This window comes from Petromyzon marinus, chromosome 44 (genome assembly GCF_048934315.1).
Source record: "Petromyzon marinus isolate PM22_M1 ecotype Great Lakes invasive population chromosome 44, UKy_Petmar_22M1.pri1.0, whole genome shotgun sequence".
In the NCBI taxonomy this organism is placed as follows: Eukaryota; Metazoa; Chordata; class Hyperoartia; order Petromyzontiformes; family Petromyzontidae; genus Petromyzon; species Petromyzon marinus.
Window position 1 is genome coordinate 3,389,158 of NC_133710.1, and position 24,177 is coordinate 3,413,334.

The following is a 24,177-nucleotide window of genomic DNA, read 5'->3' on the forward strand; positions in this document are numbered from 1 at the left end:
GGCGATGTCGCTTACTAGGCACTGCCTTTAACACCAGACTCAATGGAATTTTCCACTGAACAGAAACGCTGAGAAAGCATGCGGTGGGTGTCAAAACAAGAGCGACAAGCACACACAACGCTCAATGGGCTGCTCACCAGCTCCAAAAGCAAATAAATGCATAGCTGCATGAAGAGGGAAAAAAAATAGCATTTCAAAGAAACTCACTGTGCCGAGACATCGCGCGTGCTTTTGTGGACGCTGACAAACCAACATGACCTCGAATGTTCCGGTTTAGGTGTAAAATAGGCGTGAAACGCACTCAGAAAACGGACATGAACTAATACTACAAACTTGACGTTGCCCCGTGGCTCAAAGCTCCGAGCACTTGAGTTGGCACCGCCGAGGATCCTGGGTTCGAGTTCAGATATCTCAAACGGTTTGCCCAACTCGACTTTTTATTTTGCCCAAAATTTATCCTGAACCCAACTTTGCAGCCCTCGTTCGCGAGTTCTTCGAACGCTGCCCCGCGGTTCTCATCCCCGTTGGACGTGACGATGCCTACATCTACATAGAGTCTTGAGACTCAGTCAGGCTGCCTTGTTTAAAGGGTACGGCTCTTTTTTTTATTGGATGCAATTGTGAACGATAGCCGTATCGGACATTAGTACATCTAACTGGCATCATCATTGGTTCACTGCAGCTCAAAAGACTCGGTCCCACAAGGTGTGTGGTAAAGTTAGGAGGTGCCCATGTGCTTGGCATTTGAAGGCCTGAAGACTAGAAACAGTGATCTCGCCGACAATGTGTTCAGAGAGGCAGTTCTATATATTGGCAGTAGAGTGAAGAAGGGAGCTTCTGTCCAGGGAGCATGTTCTGGCACTGCGGGGTGGGGGGGGGGCGAGGCAAGGGCTCGGCTTGGCAGGGTATTGTTATTATTATCGGAATCAGTCCTGGACCTTGACTTTACCATCCAACACTGACCAGCGTGGTCAAGTATGGTCAGACAACCCCCCATGGTAGAAACTGTGTAGGGGACACCTTCATCCAGCAGTGGATTAACAAAGGACTGTGGTCATGTTATTTATCATGATTTATAATCGTAAGAAAATGCTGGTCTTGGAACACATCTTGACTCGACTGCTCGTGTCAAAAGGTAAAAATTGCTTCACAAAATGTTGAAAACGAATAACCTCAAGGAAAGATAATAATGTTTATGTTGTAAACAACTGTGTTATGACGTACACAAATGGCCTCTATTCACGACCAGATAAAAGCGCTCTGAGCGGCGGTCGTCAGAGGTCAGCACGTCCGCACTACTCCGAGTTCAAATCCCTGTCACAGATACGATCGGTGGCGAGTGACATCGGAGAGGGTCCCTGCCCTCGCCCCTCCCCATTCACCAACCAGCAATGCAATCAGGAAGTAATTGACAGCACGTGTAGCTTAACACATTATTGGGCGAGGTTGTGCTGTACACAGCAAACGCCATCGACTCGGCATCTCTTCCTTCCCCCGTGCTCTGATGCGATCCGATCAGGTGGCATCGGACACGCCTGGTTCCGGGGGCGGCCCGGGTACAAGCTCGTCAGCTCCCTTACGAGAGACGCCGGGGGGACGCGGTCCGAGTTGGCGAATCGAGCAGAGACCACCCCTAACCCCCCCGCCCCCCTCCCGGTGGCAGCGAGCACGCTGCTCTCGTTGCGCGGCGGCCGACGCCCCCAGAAGGCAGCGTTACATTGAACAAAATTGGCGACGAAAATTTTCGTCGACGGAAAGTGTTTTTGTAATTTTAACAGTGACTACGGGCGGATAAAAGAAAAAAATCACCGAGCGTGTCGATGGCTACGGCCGAACGTAGAAACACGCTGACACTGGCGTCAGTGACGCGAGCAGACCTTGAGGAAACATTTTCAAACCGATACATCACGCCAAAAAAGCATGAGTTTCAAAACACACGCAGGAGAAACTTGCGCAACACTCCACCTTTGCCCATTATGCAATACGCCATCAGCTTATCCTGAAGGTGCATGAACTCATCATTGATATTTCATAATGCCCAACATCGCAGTGTTTTATTACACCGAAAGCCTGGAGGGAAATCCTACACGCCCTTCGCAGCACCGCGAAATAACTGGGCGCGTCTTTGACTAAACGTCCACCCCCTGTTTTCGTCATCAAGACGAAGATAGCAACTCCGTGAAATGCACCGACGTCTGCGGGGGTTGGCGGCGGCGGCGGCAGTGCCCGGACGAAGACAATGACAGAAATAAACACGGCGGCCGCGGCTGCGGCGGCGGCTCGGGCAACGTGGCCACGCAGGGAACGCACCGAACCCCGCGGCTCTCTTGCCGCGGTCTTCCCGGCCGCCGATGACGCTGCCCAGGTTGACGTTGTAGTTGGGCTTCGCTGGAGCCTGCTGCTGCTGCTGCTGCTGCGGTTGCCAGGTCGGCGTCGGCGGAGCTCGAGTTGTGCTCGGCGCCGTGCTCAGCTTGGGTTGCCCCGCTCCAGGCGCTGTCGCCGCTGCCGCCGCTGCCACCGCTGCTGCCGCCGGGCCCTGTGGTTGGCCGGGCCTCGGCTGGTGGTTGCTCGCCGGATGAGGACTTTGCTTGGGCGAAAACAGGTTGCCACCTAAGACGACAATGTCATGTCACGGGCGCGCGAACGGGATCTCACGCCCGCAATCTCTCGGAGACTTATCTCGGCACCGCCTTTACAGACGGCCGACAACGGAGGGGATTGCGAGTCCACGTGCGGGTAACGTCTCTAAGGTTTGAGACGTCATCGTGGCCGAAGCCGTTGATGCCACCACACTTCCTCCTCGCTACCAGTGTGCTCTATTCTACGCCAGGTCCCGCAAGCTGCTGCACGGTAGAGACGCAGTGACCTCCGACATCTGCCCTGACAGTCTCATCCCGTCATCTGCTCTTTGACCCGCACACAGACCCATAGACACAAAAAAACCCATAGACTGACACCCAAAGACTGACACAGAGACCCACAGATCTGCGCTGACAGCCTCATCCCACCGTCATTGCCTCAGCAATCGGCCCTCCACCCCCTCCCACACATGCGTCCCACCGAGCGCAATAACTGTCGCTGTAGATTATGCAGCCCATTGCAATGCCGGTGCCGAGAGTAATAGCAGAGGGTGGAGGCTGCAGTGGTTACGCCCGTGCCTCACAGCGAGAAGTTGCAGGGGTCAATTCCTGCCCCTGGGTGCTTTTCTGCGTGCGGGTTTGGTATGTTCCCTCCCCATCTTGTGCGTGGGTGGCCTAACCATAGCTAAAAACAAACCCATATACAATGTGTTATTTAACTTACATTATCACATTCCAGTGCTTGAACAAACGACCTGCAAATAACTCCATTCGTGGTCGCACACAAAAACACCTGCCCCAATTGCAATAATACATGACAGGACCTTCTGGACTTTACTGATCAAACAATAGCATAAATAAAGGAAAGAAAAGCACAGAGGTGAGGTGTGGCATTTGACCTGCAGGGAGGCCGGATCCCAGGCTGGCCAGCTCCGCAAAGGGGTCAAAGGTTTTCGGTTTGCCGGGCTGGGGAGCGGCCGTGGAGCTGCCCGTCACACCGGTTGAGGCTGCGGCAAAAACAATACCAACGGAGTGGTGCCGAAGTGAGCGCGTCAAGAATGAACTGATTTTTTTTTACACACATCCCATCGGCCACGCGGCGTATTTTACAACTCGGATCCACATCAAACAGTGGGAACGTCCGCACTGACGAACACCTGGAATATAACAATAGCTTTAACCTTTTCGTGCAATAAATCAGGTGTTAAGATGTTCAAAGACCAAACAGCTTGGAAGTGAACCATCAAGTTCTACACTGTTTTAACTGCATGCCTATCCTCTGATTCTTTTGGTAAAGTCACATAGGTAGAAATAAAATAAAACAAATCAGGTGGAACAACCACAGAAAAAAATGCTGAAGTAGGCGAGAGAGCTGCCGTGGTCAGAGGTTATATAGGTAAGAACCAAAGAGTATGGATTCCTGCATTAACGAAAGCTTCAAATCAAGATTGCATGCAGATACAGGTCACCATAAGTTGATGGTGATTACTGTGAGCAGACAATAGGTACTGCCATTTCTTGTACAGGCACGGTGTACATGCATAATGCAAATGCATAATGTATGTTTGATTACCCTAATGAATAACCCAACCGGTAATGGCGTATCCATTGTAATAAATATGCATTATATAAATTAACTCCTCCCACACCTCTGGTCTTCGCACCTGATTGCCTCACAGGTGACGGCATCACATTTATCCCCCAAATATTTCAGACCAAAACCGGAGGATTTCTCCATAACACTGGCTGTCGCCTGATGACGATGACTGTAACTACCAGTGAAACGTCAGAGTACTCGAATTGTAGATGTTGTAGGTTTACTCTCCAACACACCGGTTAGTGCTGAACTAATAACGATTTGGCATGTTGTGTTTACGCGACTAACCATACTAATCGGATGTATCGGGTGGTGGTGGGTTTATCGACACATTTATATTTCTGAGATCTAACCAAAAAAAACCCCATCTTTTATGGACATGGATAATATTGGTCGTGAAAGCCTGTGCGTTCAACTGAACCAATACTGCTGCAATAATGCACTCCCAGATTGCCGCGTGTGGCTGACGGTATGTGTACATTTTCACGAGGAGGGACAGATTAATGAAAGAAGCGCATCGATTGGCTGCTCATTTAGTTTGTCGCGAATATTCTCTCAGACGCCGCCGCCGCCGATGATCACGTCGCCGTGCGCAATGCGGCGCCACAGTTGGCTCACCTCCAGCGGCCGGCTGGCCGCCGGCGCTCCACGGCTGCGACGGCACGCTCGCGGTGGACGCAGGGGGCCCCATGTCCCACCCGCCGATCAGGTCCGGTTTGCCGGGCTCGGGGGTCTTGGCGACGGCGGGCGGCGCAAACCCTCCTTGAGCAACGACAAAGCGCACGCACGCGCGCGCGCGCGCGCAAGCAAGCAAGCGAGGTTTCCCCCGGATCGGTTCTGCGCGTTCAAAGTTCACGAGGTATCGGGCGTTTATTTCCGCTCGGAGGAGGCGAGCGACTCGAAGGGCACACGGAGGTCTCGTTTGCGACCGTGACCTGGGTTGGCTAGAACGAGCGGCGACGCGGCCCGGCGGCGGCCAGTTCGCCGGAGAGAATTGGGCGGGCCGCCCCGGTTAACGCTGCGGGTGTATTAACCGCGAACGTACTACTCGCCATCTGCTTCGCGGGGGACGTTAAAGAGGCTGTGTGACGTCATTGAAGACAGCGGGCCATCGTGTGCCGGCGCCACGGATGCTGTCTAACGCGAATCGCATTTCGCACGCAAGCATTACCGCGATGCTCATCGCGGGGGCTGTCGGCATCTCACCCAGACTGAAGAGGTCGGAGTTGGAACCGTGTGCGCTGTGTACGAGGGGGGCGTTGGGAGAGAGGAACCCCCCAAACAGGTCACCGGTCACCACGCTCGGGGTGGGACCCAGCGAGAAGGGGTCGAACACGCCACCTACAGTGCCACACGGGGTCACACGGGGTCACACGGGCGGAGGAGGACGAGTTTGACGAATGCTTTTGTCGGCAGAGCAAGCCCTCCCGGCACGGTGTTTAAAATGCCACCGCTTGTGCAATGGCACGTCCGAACGCTCGCACAGACACACAATGCGTGCGCGTGTGCGTGCGCGATCGACGCACCCGAGTCCTGGGGTGGCGACTGTACGCTGGGCTGCGACGGCGGCGCGACGGGCACCGACTCGGAGAAGAAACCTTCCGAATCGGCGACTCCTCCTCCTCCTCCTCCGAGCAAGTCGGCGGTGGCCGTTTCCGTCACGTGCTGTCGGCGCTGCTGCTCCCCGGCAAAGAGGTCGCTCAGAAGGTCGGCGTTGCTCCCCGACGCCTTCATCTGCGAAGTCGCGGCGGCGGCGGAGGGCGACCCGTCGTGCGTGCCCAGGCCGAGGAGGTCGACGGTCGGCGCCGGTGCCTCCGGCTGCGATGCCGGCGGCGTGGCCGAGGTGAAGTCGGCGTCGAAGAGGTTCTCGGCACCGTGCCGGTCCTCGGCAGGGGCGACCCCTTCCACAGAGTCCACGTAGGCCTCGCCGTCGCTGCCTTCTCCATCGCTGCACAACGCTTCTGCCTCTTCTCCCCGGTGCTCTGTAAATGGGGAACCACGTATGCTTATTCACTGTGCTTTTGATCATCGTTCGTTTGTTCGTGCACGTTTGGACAAGCGCGAGCCCACGGAAACTGCTTTCACACACAAAACCTACAGACCGACACGGAGACCCAGGCACTCACAGAGGCCCATAGACTCAAATATATACTCAGACTCACAGAGATCAACAGACTTACCTAGAGGCCCATTGACTCATATAGACTGAGTTCTGATTAAACCAGGTTCTTAAGTGTAAGTGGGCTTGACCATCTCAGGCCTAGTCACCAATCGTCCACCAAATAACACCATCGCTATAAACGGGTGTTGCAGGATTAAAACCGGCTGAGTCACTATCAATTTTTTTACACATCTGAAAATGTGACCACATTTGGCTTACAAAATGACATTGTCTGCAGGGTTTAGTAAAGGAATGTCAAAAGTATAATAAAACCAAAGCTATGAAAGTTATTTGTAAACGTGTTCTGCAGCCTACTTTCAACGGGGCCCTTGCTCACAGCGGTGACAGACGCCGTTACCGCAGCCCCGAATGAGCAATGCAAGGATATTTGTAGAAAAAAAAAGCAGACTGGTGAATATACTACGCAGAATCTACTGCATGGCGGCAGGTTAATCGGACTCGCCAGCGGTGAGATTGATGGTTCACGGTCACGATTTATGGTCGGGCGTGGTGCTTGTTGCTCACCCCCTCGTGTGCCGAGCCCGCCTTCAAAGGTGCTGCTCGCTAACAGAATTTGCCCCAACAGTCTGTTCAAGACTATTCAGGGGGATCTTTGTCTTTGTGAGTGAGGGAGTGTGAGAGCGTGAGTGAGGGAATGCGAGAGCGTGAGAGAGCGAGTGCGAGAGTGTGGGAGAGCAAGTGTGAAAGAGCGAGTAAGAGTGTGAGAGAGCGAGAGAGCAAGAGTGAGAGAGCGAGTGTGAGAGAGCGAGTGAGAGTGTGAGAGAGCGGGAGGGGGTGGGTGAGAGTGTGAGAGCGTGAATGAGAGTGTGAGAGAACGAGTGTGAGAACGAGTGAGAGCGAGAGTGATAGTGAGAGAGCGAGTAAAAGCCAGAGTGAGAGTGTGAGAGTGTGAGAGCGAGGGTGTGAGGGATCGAGTGAGAGCGTGAGAGAGCGAGGAAGAGTGTGAGAGAGTGTGAGTGTGTGAGGGAGCGAGTGAGTTTTAGACAGCGAGTGAGAGTGTGAGAGAGCGAGTGAGAGTGTGAGAGAGTGGAGTGGGACCCACGCTCCCAAGCGGCGCTGGAGTGGGAGTTGCTGCTCCCCGGCTTGTCCGGTTCCACCGCGCTAGAATTCTGCGCCGGGCTCCCGGAATCGTACTGTGTCCCGGATCCGGGCTCCCTGGGCAGCTCTGGTTTGCCTGCAGCAGAAGCACCCCACGAGGCTCGAGTGAGATCGGTATTTATTCATTTTTTTGCAACAAAACGCGAGCCCGGTGCATCACGCCGAAAGATTCCAGCTACAGGGTGCAGAGAATCCGCGGGTTAATCGGAACGACACTACAAGGTACGGCAGATCGGTATTTTTCAAAATTGCCCCCCGTGGAATTTTGGCCTCAGGGTTAGAGCACCACGCCCCCACTACCTCTAGGAATGTATCTCTCAAATCCAGCTCCGTCCTGTTTGGTCGGTGGTGCGAAGCATCGGGTAGATGCCTAAAGCCCGTGGGACAACAAAATTAAAGCAGACGCACGGTACGTCTCTTTCACATTCCTGTGCCTCAGCGTACAACGTGCAGTTTTTTTGTTTCTTTCACATTGACCATCTGCCCCACGGCACCAACAAACTCTCGACTGTTTTTGACATTCATTGCCTCACCAGGAGAGCTGGGCTCGCTTGTATCATCAAAGCTGGGGAGCTACCACACCTCGAAGTTAACAGTCCCTCTCGAGGCAAAATGATGTCAAGCGTAACGCAAAATAACCATTAGCGTCCTTGCAGAGAATTTAAATAACAAAACGGGTAAACACACAACAGGTCTCCTTCATGATCCATCTCTCCACGTAAAAAAAAATAAAGGATTCTTGACACAACTCATTGGCCCAACACCCTTCTATCCCTCTAGAGTATCCGTCTCCACGTCTGGGCTACCCCTTTCGGGAATTTTTTTTCCGTTTTCTCTTAGTGTCAACTTTTGTGCTGCCTCATAGCAACACAAATTGACAGAAAGAGTTGAGTTCTAAATGAATCAACCTTCGCGAGGGTTTGCTCACCTCCCACGCCCGTTACACAGAGAGCACTTAAGTAGTAGTCTGGCAGCTGACGGGCAGCTGTCAGCCAAGAGACGGACGGACAAACAAAAAGTGTCGAGGCGGTGGGCACCGAACGAGGCGAGGGTGCTGATCTGCTCGTCGCGGCTGGAGAACAGCGGCTTGGGGGTGAGGCCTCGCGCGGAGAAGGACTCCCAGGGCTGGGCCGGGTGCGGCGAGGGGCGGTCGCGGGGCTCCACCTCCAGCTCCAGCACCACCTGGAAGAGCTCCGGGTACTTCTCCTGGATGTCGCACGCGTCCAGGTCGTACCTGCGCGACCGACGCAGCGTCCGCGATGTCGGGGGTGGGGGGTGAGGGAGGGGGTGGTCATCGGCGTGCCACCCCCGGACGCTCGTCCTCCCCGCTGACTTTCCGAACAGCCACGCGGTCGGATCTCTGTGCAAACTGCACAACTTCAATCGCCCGCAACCGCTTTGTCCGCATCCGAGCGGAAAGTTGCGCAGCAAAGCACGTGGTGTCTGGCCACGCCCTCGGCGGCATAGGCCCGCACCTTATTCTGTCAGCTCCCCCTCCCAACTCCCTAAATCAGGAATCTAACGACCGAAATCGTAGCTCACAATTGAGCACGCGATGACACGCGTCACTACAGATCGCGAAGCAGGATCGCCGCTTGAGAGTCGAGACCGTCAATCTACCGGTTGCGCAACAGCTCGCAACTGATTGCAGACGTTCGCATGTAAGCGATCCGGTTGCACGCAACCGAATTGCGCGACTGATTACTCAGGAGTGAAGCCGCCTTGAAAGTTATTCAACTCTAGATTTGAAGCTTTCGTGACTGCAAGCATCCATACTCTTTGGTTCTATTCGGGCAAAAGTCACGTAGGTGACTTTTACTTTTTACCTACGTGACTTTACCGAATAGAACCAAAGAGTATAGTTATTCAACTGTCGTTCACCCAGCAAAGTCATTGCACAGGTCTGCGCCAATCGTTACAACTATCTCTCGCTGAGAGCGTACATCCTGTCAGATGAGCACAAAATAATTGAACAGTTCAACAAATTACAAAAATTATTAAGTTATATAAATGCGATGCCATCAATTACTCGGAAAAAAAAACACATTGCAAAGCACTCATTGAACAGATAAAAGCTATTTGCGTACAACTGTGATGACCAAATTTGTAATTTCACGAATGTCAGAGAATTGGAATAGTTCATCAGAAAGATAAAATGCCAGCAAGCAGTAAAGTACGAGGTAAAAGTACAAAGCTGGGCCATCTTTGGGCATGTGGTTGGAACCGTTGGGAGCAACCGTTGGGAGCAACGGTTGGGAGCAACGGTTGCAAGGACAATCGTGACGTAACCATTTTTTGAGAAACAGACAACACCAACAACCATGGATTAACGTGGATCGGATTTCTTGGGGTTTGTCACGTCGCGACAGCCGTACCTTTTCTCGGTGAAATTTAAGAACAAAACAGTTTTGCCGCTCAGGAACACGATCCGCCCCCAGACCGGCTTTTCCGCGAACGTGGGTGTGCGGATTAGCGAAGTAATTTACGCAACACAACACAATACGCACTTGGAAAACTTGATGGACGTGGCGTTCCTTGGTATGAAGCCTGTGTGGAACTGGATCTGAAACACCTTCATCGAGGTCATCTGAGAAGCACACGGCGGGGAAGTCACACGTTACGTCTCGCGTGCCTACGCATGTTTTGCTCGCCCGAACGAGTCGGCAAGGAATGCGTCTCCGCGGGTGACGTCCACCGAGGAGATGGAGTGGCAAGATCGTTTAGTGTGCGGGCGCTCGATGGATCGGTGCATCGCAGGATCACGAGAGATGGTGGCGGCGTTGGGAAGGCCTTCGTCCAGCAGTGGATTGACCACGGCCAACGATGACGACACCGGTGACGTTAAACGTTGGCGGGTACCTTGGCCTGCAGGCGTCCTCCGAGTGTGGACCTTGCGTGGTACATGATGATCAGGATGTCGCCCGACACCGTCACGCCCATGGGAATCACCGCCTTCTTGTCCTCCACTTGGAAATCCCTGCAAGCATCAATGCCTTTACCCAGAGTCCATGCCCTTTACCCAGAGTCCATGCCCTTTACCCAAAGTCCATGCCCTTTACCCAGCGTCATGCCCTTTACTCAGCATCCATGTCATTTACCCAGCGTCATGCCCTTTACTCAGCATCCATGTCCTTTACCCAGAGTCCATGTCCTTTACCAGTGTCCATGCCCTTTAAAAGCACCTTCACTTGAGGGGGAGGCTGGGAGGCTCGGCGGTCCGAGCACTGAGCTGGCAGCGCGGCGGCCACGTCAGCGACCCGGAACGGATTTCCGTGCCCAACAAACCACACCGGGCATCACTCTCACTGTGGCAGCCGGGTCGGTCGAAAGAGGCTGCGCACCCACACTACCCGACTGTGTCGTCTCACCAACGCGGTGTTCCACCACCACCACTGTCGCCACCGCCACCGCCACCACCACCGCCACCACCACCGCTGCCACCACCACCGCCACCACCACCGCCGTCACTGCAGGGTACAGCGCTCCTCTTTTTGCTTCTTCCCTCGCACTGCACCTCGTTGGAATTCCCTCCTCTAGCATCTCTTATCACCAAACCCTCAAAGCCTTGCTCAATTTAATACGCGTGTCCTCGACTCTCATCTATTAACAACTCTGGCAGTGCTGTTTGTTGCTGGTCGCTCGACGTTTTAGACCTTCAAGCTGACCCAACGTCTACCTCTCGCTTCCGCCCCCCCACCTCCCTCCCCCTCACCCGAGTTCTTCCCGCCACCTCCGGTTAGCGCTGCCCATCCATTGGCTGCCGAGCCGTTCGCCAATTAAAATGTATCAACTGGGATTACACGTAGCAATTGCCGCCCCCCTCTCCGAGTGGCGGACTAATCCCAACGTCCCCCACCTACCCCCCCCCCTTTGCAGGCCAGGTGCTGAGTCACTTTGTGCTGAGCAGGGACAGCTGCCACGGGGGGGTCCCCTTTAAAATGTGCTGGGAAGAGATGTAAGATCGCGTATCGCGCGTAGAGAGGGCGGCTCCATCAAAAGCAAATAATCGTTGATTTTATCAACAGAATTTTTTGTTTAACTCTTTCCCGATCCGAGACAACGGCAAGTTGCACGGTGGGTCCCGTTCGCCAATGCATCTTGGTACACGCAAGCGGTTCGGCGTTAATTATAATTCAGAGAAGCGAAGCGCCGTTCTTGCAGACAACCGTAGCGACACGACCTCCGCACACTACGATAGCAGCGCCAAACTGTGCCACACTCCCTCCCGCATAGCCTTGCGGGAGCCTCGGTCAAGATAAAGCAACGTTAGTTTTTCATGCGGTTCCGTTGTGATGACGTACACATACGTTATCGGAACGGAACCGGAAGAAAAACTGCTGACGTACGCGTATTCCGTCATCGGAATGGGAAAACGGTTAATAATTAACTTCCCGAGGAAGCCTCTGCCCCACGTCGAGCGACTCCGATCGGCGGGCACCGGCGCCGCGGCGCGCCCACCTCATCTTGTCGTACTCCTGCGAGGTGGTGAGGATTCGCTCCTCCCCCACGTAGACCTCGCAGAACGGGCGGCAGCCGTTGCGCTGCTTGTTGAAGAGCGGCACGGGAGAGAGCGTCACAGAGCGCAGGCACACGGGCTTGCCGTGCGGGATGATGGGCTCGTCCGCCACCATGTCGCACACGTACTCGATGTACCTGCAGCGCCGGCGGCGGCGGCGGCGCGCGCACGCACGCACAAAGACAAAGAGCCCCCGTATAACCTCAACAGACTCCTGGGGCAGGTGCTGTTAGCGAGCACCATCCAAGGCGTGGGCACGGCACGTGAGGGGGTGGGTGGCCAGCACCGCGACCGGCCGCCTTTGTCTCCCTAGTGCCGATATTTGCACATCGCATCAGGTACTCATTTGAGGCCGAGTCGACCTAGGGGAGGCCCAGGATCGATTCAGAAATTCATCACTGGTATTGGCCGTGAGCGGGAATCGAACCCGGGTTGCCGGGTTCGGAGCGCAGCACGCTCCCCACACACGCGCACACTCGTACAACAACCGCACACACTCGTACACACACGCGCACACTCGTCCACACACGCGCACACTCGTACACACACGCGCACACTCGTCCACACACGCGCAAACTCGTCCACACACGCGCACGCTCGTACACACACGCGCACGCTCGTACACACACGCGGGACGTCGTAAACTTTCAAGCTCACGTGATTTCATTAACTCCCTGAGAACTCGAGACAAAACAGGATGAGTGCCATTCGCATTAGCGCCTTGGAGCATTTCGTCTGCCAGTAGTGGTGAGGGGTGGGGGGGGCGATGATTGCTACGCGTAGTTCCATCGAGCAGTTTGCGGCGTCACTTTTGAGTTTGGCAACTCCGACGCTGCCGGCACGCGAGGGCCTCCTCTTGCGAATGATGCCCGGCGGGATCTTTAACGCGACCCCCGCCGAAAGAAGCGCGGCGACGCGGGGCAGCCTCTCTCTCTCACCGCTTGTGCGACGGCCAGATCCCAGGAGGGCAGCGCCGCAGGCTGTACATGTAGAGCGCCGCCTCGGCGGTGCTGAAGAGCCGGCAGAAGCACAGGAAGGAGCACACGGCCACCGCCGACACGGCACGCCCGTCCTAGTCCAACGGGAACCGCGTCAGTGTTGGATATAGCCCACCCCACCCCCACCCCCAACGCTTCCACCGCCGCCCCCTCTAGTTACCGATTAGTGCTGCCAAGAAGATTGCAGATTCGAAGTCGTGGGCGTCAATGTGGCCGCGGGCCGCACGAATGAAGCAGCGGGCCAGGATTTACACCTTGTGTGCACGCATGTTGAACTTCTTTCGCGCCGTACGTAGCCAACCGTGCTAATGGGAGGTACGCGGGGGCGACTTCCTCGGAAAAGCAAGCCGAGACCGAAGGCTCCTTTTTTTGGGAGGTTCCTGCTACATCGGGATGTTTGGCCAACACCGATGACACTGTGTGTTTTCGCTCTGGGTTCATGAAAGCAGAGAACCCAGAGGAAAGCCTTTTAGAACAGGGGGGAGAACGTACAAACGCCATGCAGAAAAGCGCCTGATTTGGACTCAAATCAGGCGCTTTTCTGGGTTCAAATCCCGAGTCGGGATTTTAACCCAGGCCCTTCTTGCTCTATTTATTATTTTACATTTATACTATTACTTTCAATAAGCTGATTATTTGGCAGTTATACTTTTTGATTACTGAAGGGGATGTCTGTTACTCAATGGCTAATAATAGTCTAACTAATCGTATGGCAATAGAAAAAAATGGCCATACAACAATTAAAAAAATTCTCATCGGAACGCCATGGTGTAAACAAGTGCAGTGTCTAACTCCTATTACCCAATCTCTCTGTACATGCTATTTAAGAAGGGCCGTAACCTAAAAGTTCAACTCTTTTATTTTTGTCCTTTTACAGCCACACATGAGCGGTGCTGTGGAGCAATGTATAATTGAGTTCCCCAAAGCAGCGAGGCACGGGCGCTCCCACCGTGCCGCGCCCCGGTTACAGCCTGCAGGCCATCGCTTCCTCGTCCTGAGAGAAACGCTGACCCCCGCAGACGCAGACTTCGCAGAACGCCAACTCGCTTCCTCATCCCGAAAGAAACGCCGAATCCGCCGATCCCACTGATCACGCCGACCTCGCAGACCCCACCAAACCCACAGACCCCCCCCCTGACCCCCTCCGACCCCACCGACCCCCTGGGAGGGTGAATTCCGAGCAAGCGATGATGCCCGCGAGGGGAGGACGTGGCTGTCACTCGCACGTACCAGGCAGTGCACGACGCAGATGTTTTTGGGGTCCTGCTTGAGCCAAACGAGCAGGTCCTTGCAGAAGGTGTAGAGGCAGCCGAGGTTGGGAGCGCGGCGCGTCGGGAAGGCGTACTCCGAGACCTGTACCGCGCGGAACAAACCACGACACGGATGGCTGAGATGCGTATTTGACACACATCCTTCGAGTCTGTTTACGCGCAAGTACATTTGTCACGGTGTTGACCCAGATCACCCTTGCAAATGAGGCCCCTATGTTGGTCTCTTGAGTTCTCCGTTTGGGTTGAACAAAATTAACTAGACTATTTATAATCCACGGGTTCCCTTATTGCCAAAACACCTTCGTAAAAGCTGCAACTTAAGTGCGACGTATGTTATGAGTCACTGAGGTGGGGTGCACACGTCCACTCTCATCACGGAGCGTTATTCAAATGAGTCGCTCTGTTATTCTCAGACTTTATTCTCGTAATCTTCTGCTGCCTATCTGCTCGTTCCATCTGCGACTCAAGATGTCAACGGAGCCAAGGTCGTTGATGTCACCACCACCACCACCACCCTCCCACGCTTCCTCCCCCCCCTCTTTCCAGATGCCGCAGCTGCCACGCGGTCGTAGAGACGTGCCCTCAAACACCCGCCCTGACAGTCTCATCCCGCCGTCTGCTCTTTGGTCCTCTCTTCCCCTCGGTTGCCGGACTCATGGAGGCCGCTCCAATGCCGGTCTCCTGTAATCGGCCCCCTTGTCTATCTTGCAACGGGGGTGATGTTTTTTTTTTGTCCTTGCTGTTGCGAAATTATAGCTTAAAATTATAGCTTAAAATTACGTGCAAATGCTCTCTGCCGGACTTGTGCATTGGCTCATCCTGTCTGATGACAACATACCTAGCTTTCATCTCAGATTACTAGGCTCAAATCCAAAAACGTATTTTGATATGCTTTATTGTCCAGCCATCCGAACCCTTCAGTAACACAGAGAGCAGCTCTGCCACAATAACCCCTTTTTTTACAGTCAAGGCTCATCTCTTTCCGAGTCCAAAGTGGTTTGCATAATTGCTCCACGTCAACATCAGCCATAGAAAGAAGACCCTTCATCATTATTGTGAATTCCATACCGTCCGATAGCAGTGGAGTGGTAAATTGATACATAGCAATTCGTCAACTCAAGATACACATATTGGATGTCACACGTCACTACTGACATACTTCGTGTGGTGCATATTGTAAGTAACTGCTGACATATTCTTAGCTCTTTCGGTAAACACACGTTGAAGGGAAACAATAAAATAATAAAATATATATAAAACAATAAAAATTCTCACGACGTTTCGACCATAACACAAACAGTCGTCATCAGGTGTGAAAAAACCAACGGCAAGAAACATTTGAAAGAAGTGTCGGTTTGCATTCATTTATTTATTTTTAAACGGTGTATTTATTTATATTTAAAAAAACGTCAGCGCCACGCGCAGCGATTTGGCAGTTTATTTAGAAGGACTAGTCCATCTATGTTCTGAAAAAAGGAGGGGGGAGACGAAAAATGAATGTATGCTGTCTGAAAGCCACCGTAAGCGTGAACAATCAATTAAGACCTGAAATGGTTTATCAAATCCTTCCAATGATTGCTAAGCCAGAATCCATCTTCTCGGTTTAAATTGTCTCTGTGCTTGTATATGTGGATAGCCTCATGAACGAATCTCTCATCTGGCTACCATGAGAGAAAAGCAACAGTGATGGTTTCAAAAATGACGATGACGATGATCATCACAACAATGCCGCAGACAAGAGATACGATGATAACGGTTCTGAGCGGCAGCTGTGGCGCGGAAAGCCGGCTGTACCCGGTTGTGGAAGCGCGCGGGGCGGTAGCCACGCTGGCACAGGTTGAAGACGGCGTAGTGGTCGGGATGCCGCGAGTCCAAGTACGCGCGGACGTCCTCAATGTGGTTCTTGAATGCCGACTCGACTCCCTCCGCCGGGTACGACATGACTGCGGAGATCCGGCCACAACACGGGTCAGCCACACGACTCTGGCCATACCATGGTCAGCCACGCTGTTTTCCTGCCACACTACTCCAGCCACACCACTGCAGCCCACACCACTTCAGCAACACACACAACAGCGATCAAACCAACTGCGTACAGCCACACCGATCCGAGCGCAGGGCCACCGCCAGCGACATCAAAGCCCACGATCCCCCGTGTCGCAAATTAACGGACCGCTAGGGCTGTGAGTGAGTAGCACCTATGAAGGCCGGCATGGCACACGAGGGGGCGGGTGGCCAACACTACACCTGGCCGCCTTTGTCTCCCCCAATGTTGATGATTACACACCGCACCAGGTACCAATTTGAGACTGAATCGACCTGGGGGAGGCCCAGGACCGGTTCAGATAATCCTCACTGGTGTTGGCCGTGAGCGGGAATCAAACTCGGGTCGCCGGGTTTTTAGCGCATTGTGCTAACCGATACACACGCTCACCGTACCCTCACACCGCACTGTTAGACAGACCAACACCAGCAGCCTCCCCATTGTTGCTCACACCACCGCAGGCCATATACAAAACTATCTGCAAAACTAATTGCACCACCACTATCCGAGCGTGGATAAACAAGTCAGTTCGTCTCAGTATGTCTGACACCGCGGTATTTAACGAGCTTTTTTCTCTCATCAAGGGAGGTGAAGGAACGATTTCTGTGAAATTCATTGTTTTAATTGGTTGAAATATGACGCACAAGTATAAACGCCTCTTAAATATTCCAGCAGCGATTGGTCGCGTCTCGAGAGAGAGAGGTTGCGAAATGCACGTCTCGCAGTGAATGTCGATGCATTGGTCCACGGACTCAAGGCCGAGAGGCTGCACTCACCTGCTACCCGCGTCGTGATGTACGAGATGTCCAGGTCTCCCTTCGTGTAACTGAAACGATGACCACATTTTGTTAAAGCACTACGCTCCTTGCGCCATGAAGCGCCACCAAGCAAAATACAACCATCAACTTCCAGTCAGTGCCTCCAAAGATGTTTATTTTTTATTTTTTTTAAGTGAATCGGCCCATTGGCCTTCCGCATTTCACCAAATCAATCATCGGAAGCACTGCAGATAATCCAAATACAAAGGAGGCCGTGAGGAGCCTGTTCATAGGCCGCGGCGAGACAGCGCTGCTCCGATAACGGCGCTGCCAAGGGAGGGCGAGGGCAACCCCCCTGGATCAATGTGGCCGGCTACCTCTAGGGCGAGTCCCTCAAAGCGACACAACTTGACGCTCAAGTTCCGTTCATATTGGGTCATCTGTAAGAGAATTACCGTGACCCCCATCCTGATACGGAGAGACGGACGGGAGCGATCGAGCAGACGCACGGAGAGAGCGAATGCATTACAGTTTCAATCTTAATCGGAAAGTGTTCAAATGTAGAGTTTGTATTTGGGGTTTTGATTCACTAACAAGCTGTCCAGCTAAAACTGGACAGCGCTGAAGCATTGCTCATCTATAACTGTTATTACTACGCTTGTCTACCCAGGAAAGCATCACTGAGTCTCAAGACTCGTTTTCAAGAGGGTCCCCTCCTATTCAGTAAATTGCAGGTATTTCTTTTAAGCATTGCGATGTTTGACCCAGACTAGTTACACTGAATGTTTTATGTTTGGAAGCTATGGGAGGAAATCGCAGAACCCACAGGAAAGCGATACAGAACTGGGGGAGAACTTAGAATCTCCACGCGGAAAGGTGCCCGAGTTGGTAATGGAACCGAGGCCCTTCTTGCTTTGAGGCGCAAGTGTTGCCGCTGTGTCACCGTGCCGCCTGTCTGCCTTCAGCTGCAAATACAATCCGTTTCACAAGCTAAATTGCACGTAACAATCACGTGGCCGCACAACTTTCATTAGGACACAAATGGGATTGAATTGACAAGTGCTACACTGGGTAATGTATACAACACATGTAGAGCCTTCGTGTCAATCCACTGCTGGATGAGGACCTCGCCAAACCGTGCGGGTCACAACAGGTGTGTGTGTACGTATGTTGAACTCCTTTCACACCACCGTATGTAGCCAACCGTGCTAATCGGAGGTGCGGGGTGTGAATCGGAGGTGCAGGCTACTACAATAAGTGTTGAAGCGGCCTACAGCAGGTGTTCTAGGCGGCTGCGGTGCTACGCTGTGAGCAGCAGAGGGCAGTGCAGCAACGTCGATCGTCGAAGGAAATTCATGCGCTTCCACGTGTGCGCTCCCCGCCTTCGCCAACCGCACCGACCCGCACGGCATGGGGAGGCCCTCGTCCAGCAGCGGACCGGCCAGGAGCGGCACGTGTGCATATGCATACGGCAGTTGAGGCACCTTAGCGTTACCACAAAACCTGCGTGCAGTCAGGTCAGTGCCCTTCTAATTGAAGCTTCGACCCTCCGGCACCAACCCCAAGCACCCAAGCGAACCTTATTCCCAAGTGTCCCACCCAGCAAAGCGCCCAGGTGAGCCGCCTTCCTAGGGATCCCTCCTCCGCAAAGCCCCCAGGTGAGCCCCCTTACAGGGGTTCCACCAAGCAAAGCCCCCAAGCGAGCCCCCTTCCAGGAGTCCCTCCAAGCAAAGCCCCCAAAGCGATCCCCCTTCCTAGTGGTCCCTCCGAGCAAAGTCCACAAGAGAGCCCCCTCCCGTTCGCCGAGTTTCGACTGTAGCGGCAAAATCTGCCGCAGTCGCGAGACCTCCGGTCACCTCCTCCACCCACAAGGTTCTCTAGCTCAGAGAAGCTGGCGGCCAGGGATAACGAGAGGAAGGGAGCCTGAGGCTGCAAATACATCCTGGAATGGCCGGGAGAGTCTCGGTGGTTTCAAAAGGTCTGTCCCGGCGTCAGGATTTTGTCTCCACTCGGGCAGTCGGAGAAACCTGAGTAGTGGGCGGGGCTATGTAAAAGTAAAGCGGGTCTGAGGGTGGGAATGGGTGCCGGCTAGACCACGTGTCCTCAATGCCTTGCGATGGGTATCTATCTGGCGTTTGAAAGTCTTAACGCCTGCGTTCTTTCCGCAAAGGGGAAAGCCTGTTCTTCTGTCATCACGTGTCACCGGTTGAGCCTCCCCAATATTTGGTAGGCCTTAAGTGAGCGGCGCGGCCAGGGTGCTGCAAAAGTTGGCATTTCCAACACTTTAGCTCCCCATTTTTTCACACAGTGGCACTTCAACAGGAGGTGGGTAACTGATGGCGCACGGTGTTCAAAGGCTGAGATGACAAGCGAAGGCATTACGCGTACACAGAAGCTGATGTTAAGCGCAAATAAAAGGTGAACATCATGCGAAGAGGCAATGGGATTTACCTGGTGCTGAGGGTGGCAGGAGCACGTAATCGGCGAGATGGACATGGTTAATCACAGGTGAAAGCAACCAAGCAGGGTGTTAAAGTCGATTGCAGAAGCATAAATCACAAAAAACACGCAAAAAAACGATCAATGCAAAATGCAAATCAAGTGGACATGTCGCCACCTAGTGGCACACAGACAAATGTGCATGCATGACCACGACAACCCCCCCCCAACCCACTTCGATTGGGGCATCACGAAAAGGGCGTAAAACCAATATCGTTAAAAATCTACAATCCAGGTCAGCAGCTCGCCGATCGGAGGTTAACTCTTAAGCAACAAAAATTCGGACAACCAAATAGGTGAATTTAAATCACCGCTTTAAAGTAAATAATAATTAATTAACGAGCATAGGGGGTCGAGAGTGCATTGAAAGTGGGAGTGGGGGTGAAGGTTCGAAAGCAAACATGGGAGGCAACTGTCCGAAACCGAAAGTCATGACGAATCGTAGCGTGGCGGCGAGGGAGTGAACGCTACTGCACGCTGACGGGGGTGCGCACCAGACGATCGGAGCGGCGGGGACAGAGGGAGGAGGTCTCTGCACGGAGCTGTGAGCGACACACTGGCGCCACCATCACTTCCGTGCGAGTCACTTGTGCCAACCCTTGCTTAGAGAGGGCATTCGACTTGGTGCTTTCGTGACCGCAGGAATTAATCTTTGTTTTTTTTTCGGTAAAGTCACGTAGAAATAAGAAGAAATAAAATGACATAATATAAAATCGAAACGTCGAATATTATGTCATTTTATTTCTTCTTATTTCTACGTGACTTTACCGAAAAAAAACAAAGATTGATTAGAGAGGCATTGGTGCCGGAACCAGGAGTGGGAATTCCATATTCCTATGTTGGGGGCAGTCTATCTGTAGAATAACCACTGTTGACTTTCCCCGAAATGCGGTGCTCATTTTATCGACCCCCGGAGGAATGATAGGCCGAGTCAATCCCCCCTAACTGGGATTTGAATTGGCAACCTTCTGATTGCGAGCCGCTCACACGACCATTTAACTGCGCTGTCTACTGCAATGCTCCTATCATTTCACTTAATTTCTCAATGTTCTTATTTCTGGTACGTTTCATTGGACATGTGTTTAACTTAAGTCCACGGCCCTGGCTAGATTTTAGAGGCAATCGCTCATGCACCTGATCTCTCCCCCCACCTTCATCCTCCGCACTCTGCAGTGCCAACCCATCCAATACAGACGCCATCGTCGCCGGCATTTGAGATTTACAACTCACAAACCCACGGGCTGGCAAGGCTGCGCGCATCATCCCTATCCGCTTGTCACGCGCAGCTAACATTCAAACCCGCTGCATTGTTACATGGGGGGATAGTGAGAGGTGGCGGTGGTGGCTTGGCGAGGCCTTCGTCCAGGAGTGGATTGACCATGGCTGATGATGATGTTTTTTTTTAACTACCAAAACCGGCGCAAAATAAATGCTCCGAGATAGCGGCGGTGTTTTTTTGCCAGGGTCTTTGGAATGCTCATTCCACGCGGACAGCGCATTCCAACGTGGCATGCCCAACGAGCCAGCCCTACCTCGCCACGCAATAATCGTGATGCCGGCATGACATCTGTTCGGGCACATGGGGGGCACGCGGTGAGGGGGGGGGGGGGGCAACGCGCGGGCTAAAGTATGGGGCCAATGCGGACGCATAAACTAAACATTTTTATTGTACCAGGTAAGGCCCACTGAGCTACTAGGTAAGGCACACTGAGCTCTTTTTCAGACGTGATAGCTCAACGAAGTGACTTATCATCACGTGGAATTTACAGCAGCCAAATACTCTAAACGTGTGATGTCGATTCTAAATGCGGAGGGGAAAACCGGAGAACCCAGGGAAAAATCCACGTGACCACGTGGAGAGAGAGAACACGCAAACTCCAAATATACAGCAGCCATCAGGGTCGGGATCGAATCCAAGACCTCTTCCATACCAGGCGAGGTAGATAACATCTCACCACCATGGTGGGGGCGGGGGGGGGAGGAGGGCGCATACCTGGTGACCGACTGGATGACCTTTGAGGACGTGTCCTTGATGTTGCTGAAGAGACGGCCTGCTCCGCCCTTCATGATGTCCAGCAGCCCACCGGCCTGCTGAGGGTCGCCCTCCGAGCTCGGGGGGCCTGCGGGCAGGATGGCGCCGCGAGTTACGAAAAACATTCGCCATCACGTCGTCGCGGACGCCAGAGGTGTCGCGTCGGCGGCTTGGGGAAGCCTTCATCCAGCGGCGGATTGACCATTGCTGACGGTGACGATGACTTTTAAAAATGAACAAAGTCAAAAGTGATCTCTTGCCCAAATGACCACCGAGCCATTGGTGTGGTCGTCTCCCATTTCCAACCCTGCAGAGCCAGTGGTGGAAATTCCACATTCTGATAGCAGAGGCGAGTCCACTCATGAGGACAGCCACTGTTGACTTACCCACCAGGTGGGACATTTTATCGACCAAAAATGGGTCGAGCACGTGCGCCGTGTCGCCATGTGCACCGTATCCCTGTGTCCCCATGTGCACCGTGTCCCTGCGTCCCCATGTGCACCGTATCCCCATGTGCACCGTATCCCCATGTGCGCCGTGTCGCCATGTGCACCCTATCCCCATGTGCGCCTTGTCCCCACGTGCACCATATCCCCACGTGCGCCGTGCCCAAGCATGTCCCCATGTCCCCGCGGCCCCGCGCCCCCGTGCGCCATGTTTGATACGAACCGTGTGGCTCCATGCGGAGTTCGGGTGCTGGCTGGAAATTAGCGGTGACAGACGGGGAAATGCCAATGCCCAGGGAGCCTCCTCCGTCAAATAACTGAGGAAGCACACGCAGAAGTGAACGTGCAAATGTGATCGCACACAATGCCTTCCACATCCTCCACAGACTGGCCTGGCCCTGCCTGCCTCTCATCTCACTCTACTCCTCCACAAACTATCCCCTCTCATCTCACTACTCCCCTCCGCGCACTCTCCCATCTCATCTCTCTCTACTGCTCTCCGACGCACTCTGCTACCTCTCCCTTCGGTCTCCCCAGTTTTGCTGTTACCCACCACACCTGGTACTCGTGCAAGGCTGAGTCGACCTAGGGGAGGCCCTGGACAGGTTCAGAGAGCACTCGCCACTTATGTCAGTTATGGCTGGGAGTCGAAACTCGGTCCGTAACGCAGTGCCGCTAACCGCTACACTACAGCTCCCCACACAATGGCACGCAAGCACAATAACACACAATAACACACATCCACACACACAACAGTCGTTCAACACTATATAGCGATGACATGACCTTGATATTTATGCCAAACTCAGCGTGCAGCCCAGAGCAGAAAGGACGCATACAAAGATCCCCCGTATAGCCTTAACAGACTGTAGGGGCAAGTTCTGTTCGCGAGCACCTATGAAGGCCAGAACGGTACACGAGGGGGTGAGTGGCCAACACCACGCCCGGCCGCCTTTGTCCCCTAGCGGCGATGTTTACACACCGCATGAGGTACTCATTTGAGGCCGAGTCGACCTAGGGGAGGCCCAGGACCGGTTCAGATAATCGTCACCGGTGTCGGCCGTGAGCGAGAATCGAACCCGGGTCGCCGGGGTTCATAGCGCAGCGCGCTAACCACTAACACTACCGCAGAAAGGACGCGTACACACATGTATAGACACACGCGCGCGCGCGCAAGTGCACCCACGTGCCAACACAACCACAAATGCACGCACGCGCGTGCACGCACACCCAGCAAACGGCAGCACTCGCCCTGGAAACGCGAGCTGCTCCGCTCTGCTCTCAGAACCCAACGACACGGCGGCTAACAAACACGCCGCCAGTGTTGGTGCCGAACTGCAGGGAGCATGACAGTCATTACGCGCCGTCCTGGCGGCTATTCTGCATGTAGCTGCAAGGGACGCTGAGAAGGGGAACCGTAACCAAAAACGTATATATAAACGCTCGCCGGCTCAAACGGCTTGCGAGATCAAACGGCGCGCGCCCGAGCCTCATTGGCGAGGAGCTGGTCACACGGGAAAGCCGGTGTGGGGCCACACAACCGGATCTGAAGGTGGACAACAATTTAAATCGGATTGCTCAACAGGGTAAATTTGAAAGGACGCGGGGAAAACTAAATGCAAACGCGGGGCTCCCCGTTGGGATGGACGAAGCGGATTGGTGGAGTCGGGGAGAGTTTCAGGAAGGACGAAAGGAGCGGAGAGAGGCGGGGGTTCGGGGGCCGTGCCCGATCGGAGCGATTCCCTGATGTTGCGATGAGCTGCTCTGGCAGAAGAGACCAAGTTGAGGACTTTTCCAGGCTGTAACTCCTTAACATATCTTCGATGGCTCGGGCTAGTTTGTTTGTCAAGGTGAACAGAGACGTTTCTCTGAACCTCCGACACAACAATTAGAGTTACCGGCTGATTAGTCGAGCAATCCAACCGATACTCGGTGGGAGGAATCCCTTGCATAACGTATAATGAGAGTATACTCTTTGGTTCTATTCGGTAAAGTCACGTAGGTAAAAAATAAAACAACAAAAATCACGACGTTTCGTCGTGATTTTTGTTGTTTTATTTATCACGACGTTTTATTTATCACGACGTTTCGTCGTGATTTTTGTTGTTTTATTTTTTACCTACGTGACTTTACCGAATAGAACCAAAGAGTATGGAT

At 53.5% G+C, this 24,177-nt stretch overlaps 1 protein-coding gene across 2 annotated transcripts in view; it reads right to left on the minus strand.

Moving 5' to 3' along the window:
* Nucleotides 1–24,177, minus strand: part of LOC116951930 (cyclin-G-associated kinase-like) — a 61,873-nt gene that overhangs the window by 19,104 nt on the left and 18,592 nt on the right. For both annotated transcript variants that reach the window (XR_012946854.1, XM_032970798.2), the window contains exons 10-25: nt 22,244–22,337; nt 21,536–21,662; nt 17,062–17,111; nt 16,036–16,184; nt 14,201–14,323; nt 12,911–13,044; nt 11,915–12,109; nt 10,316–10,433; nt 9,964–10,043; nt 8,494–8,690; nt 7,401–7,532; nt 5,703–6,158; nt 5,383–5,517; nt 4,795–4,938; nt 3,479–3,586; nt 2,311–2,610 (exon numbers count right to left, since the gene is read on the minus strand). Coding sequence is in view for 1 of the 2 variants with exons in the window: in XM_032970798.2 (XP_032826689.1) it covers nt 2,311–2,610; nt 3,479–3,586; nt 4,795–4,938; nt 5,383–5,517; nt 5,703–6,158; nt 7,401–7,532; nt 8,494–8,690; nt 9,964–10,043; nt 10,316–10,433; nt 11,915–12,109; nt 12,911–13,044; nt 14,201–14,323; nt 16,036–16,184; nt 17,062–17,111; nt 21,536–21,662; nt 22,244–22,337 (2,542 nt within the window). In the remaining variant the exon portion in view is untranslated. The remainder of the gene's footprint in view (nt 1–2,310; nt 2,611–3,478; nt 3,587–4,794; nt 4,939–5,382; nt 5,518–5,702; nt 6,159–7,400; nt 7,533–8,493; nt 8,691–9,963; nt 10,044–10,315; nt 10,434–11,914; nt 12,110–12,910; nt 13,045–14,200; nt 14,324–16,035; nt 16,185–17,061; nt 17,112–21,535; nt 21,663–22,243; nt 22,338–24,177) is intronic.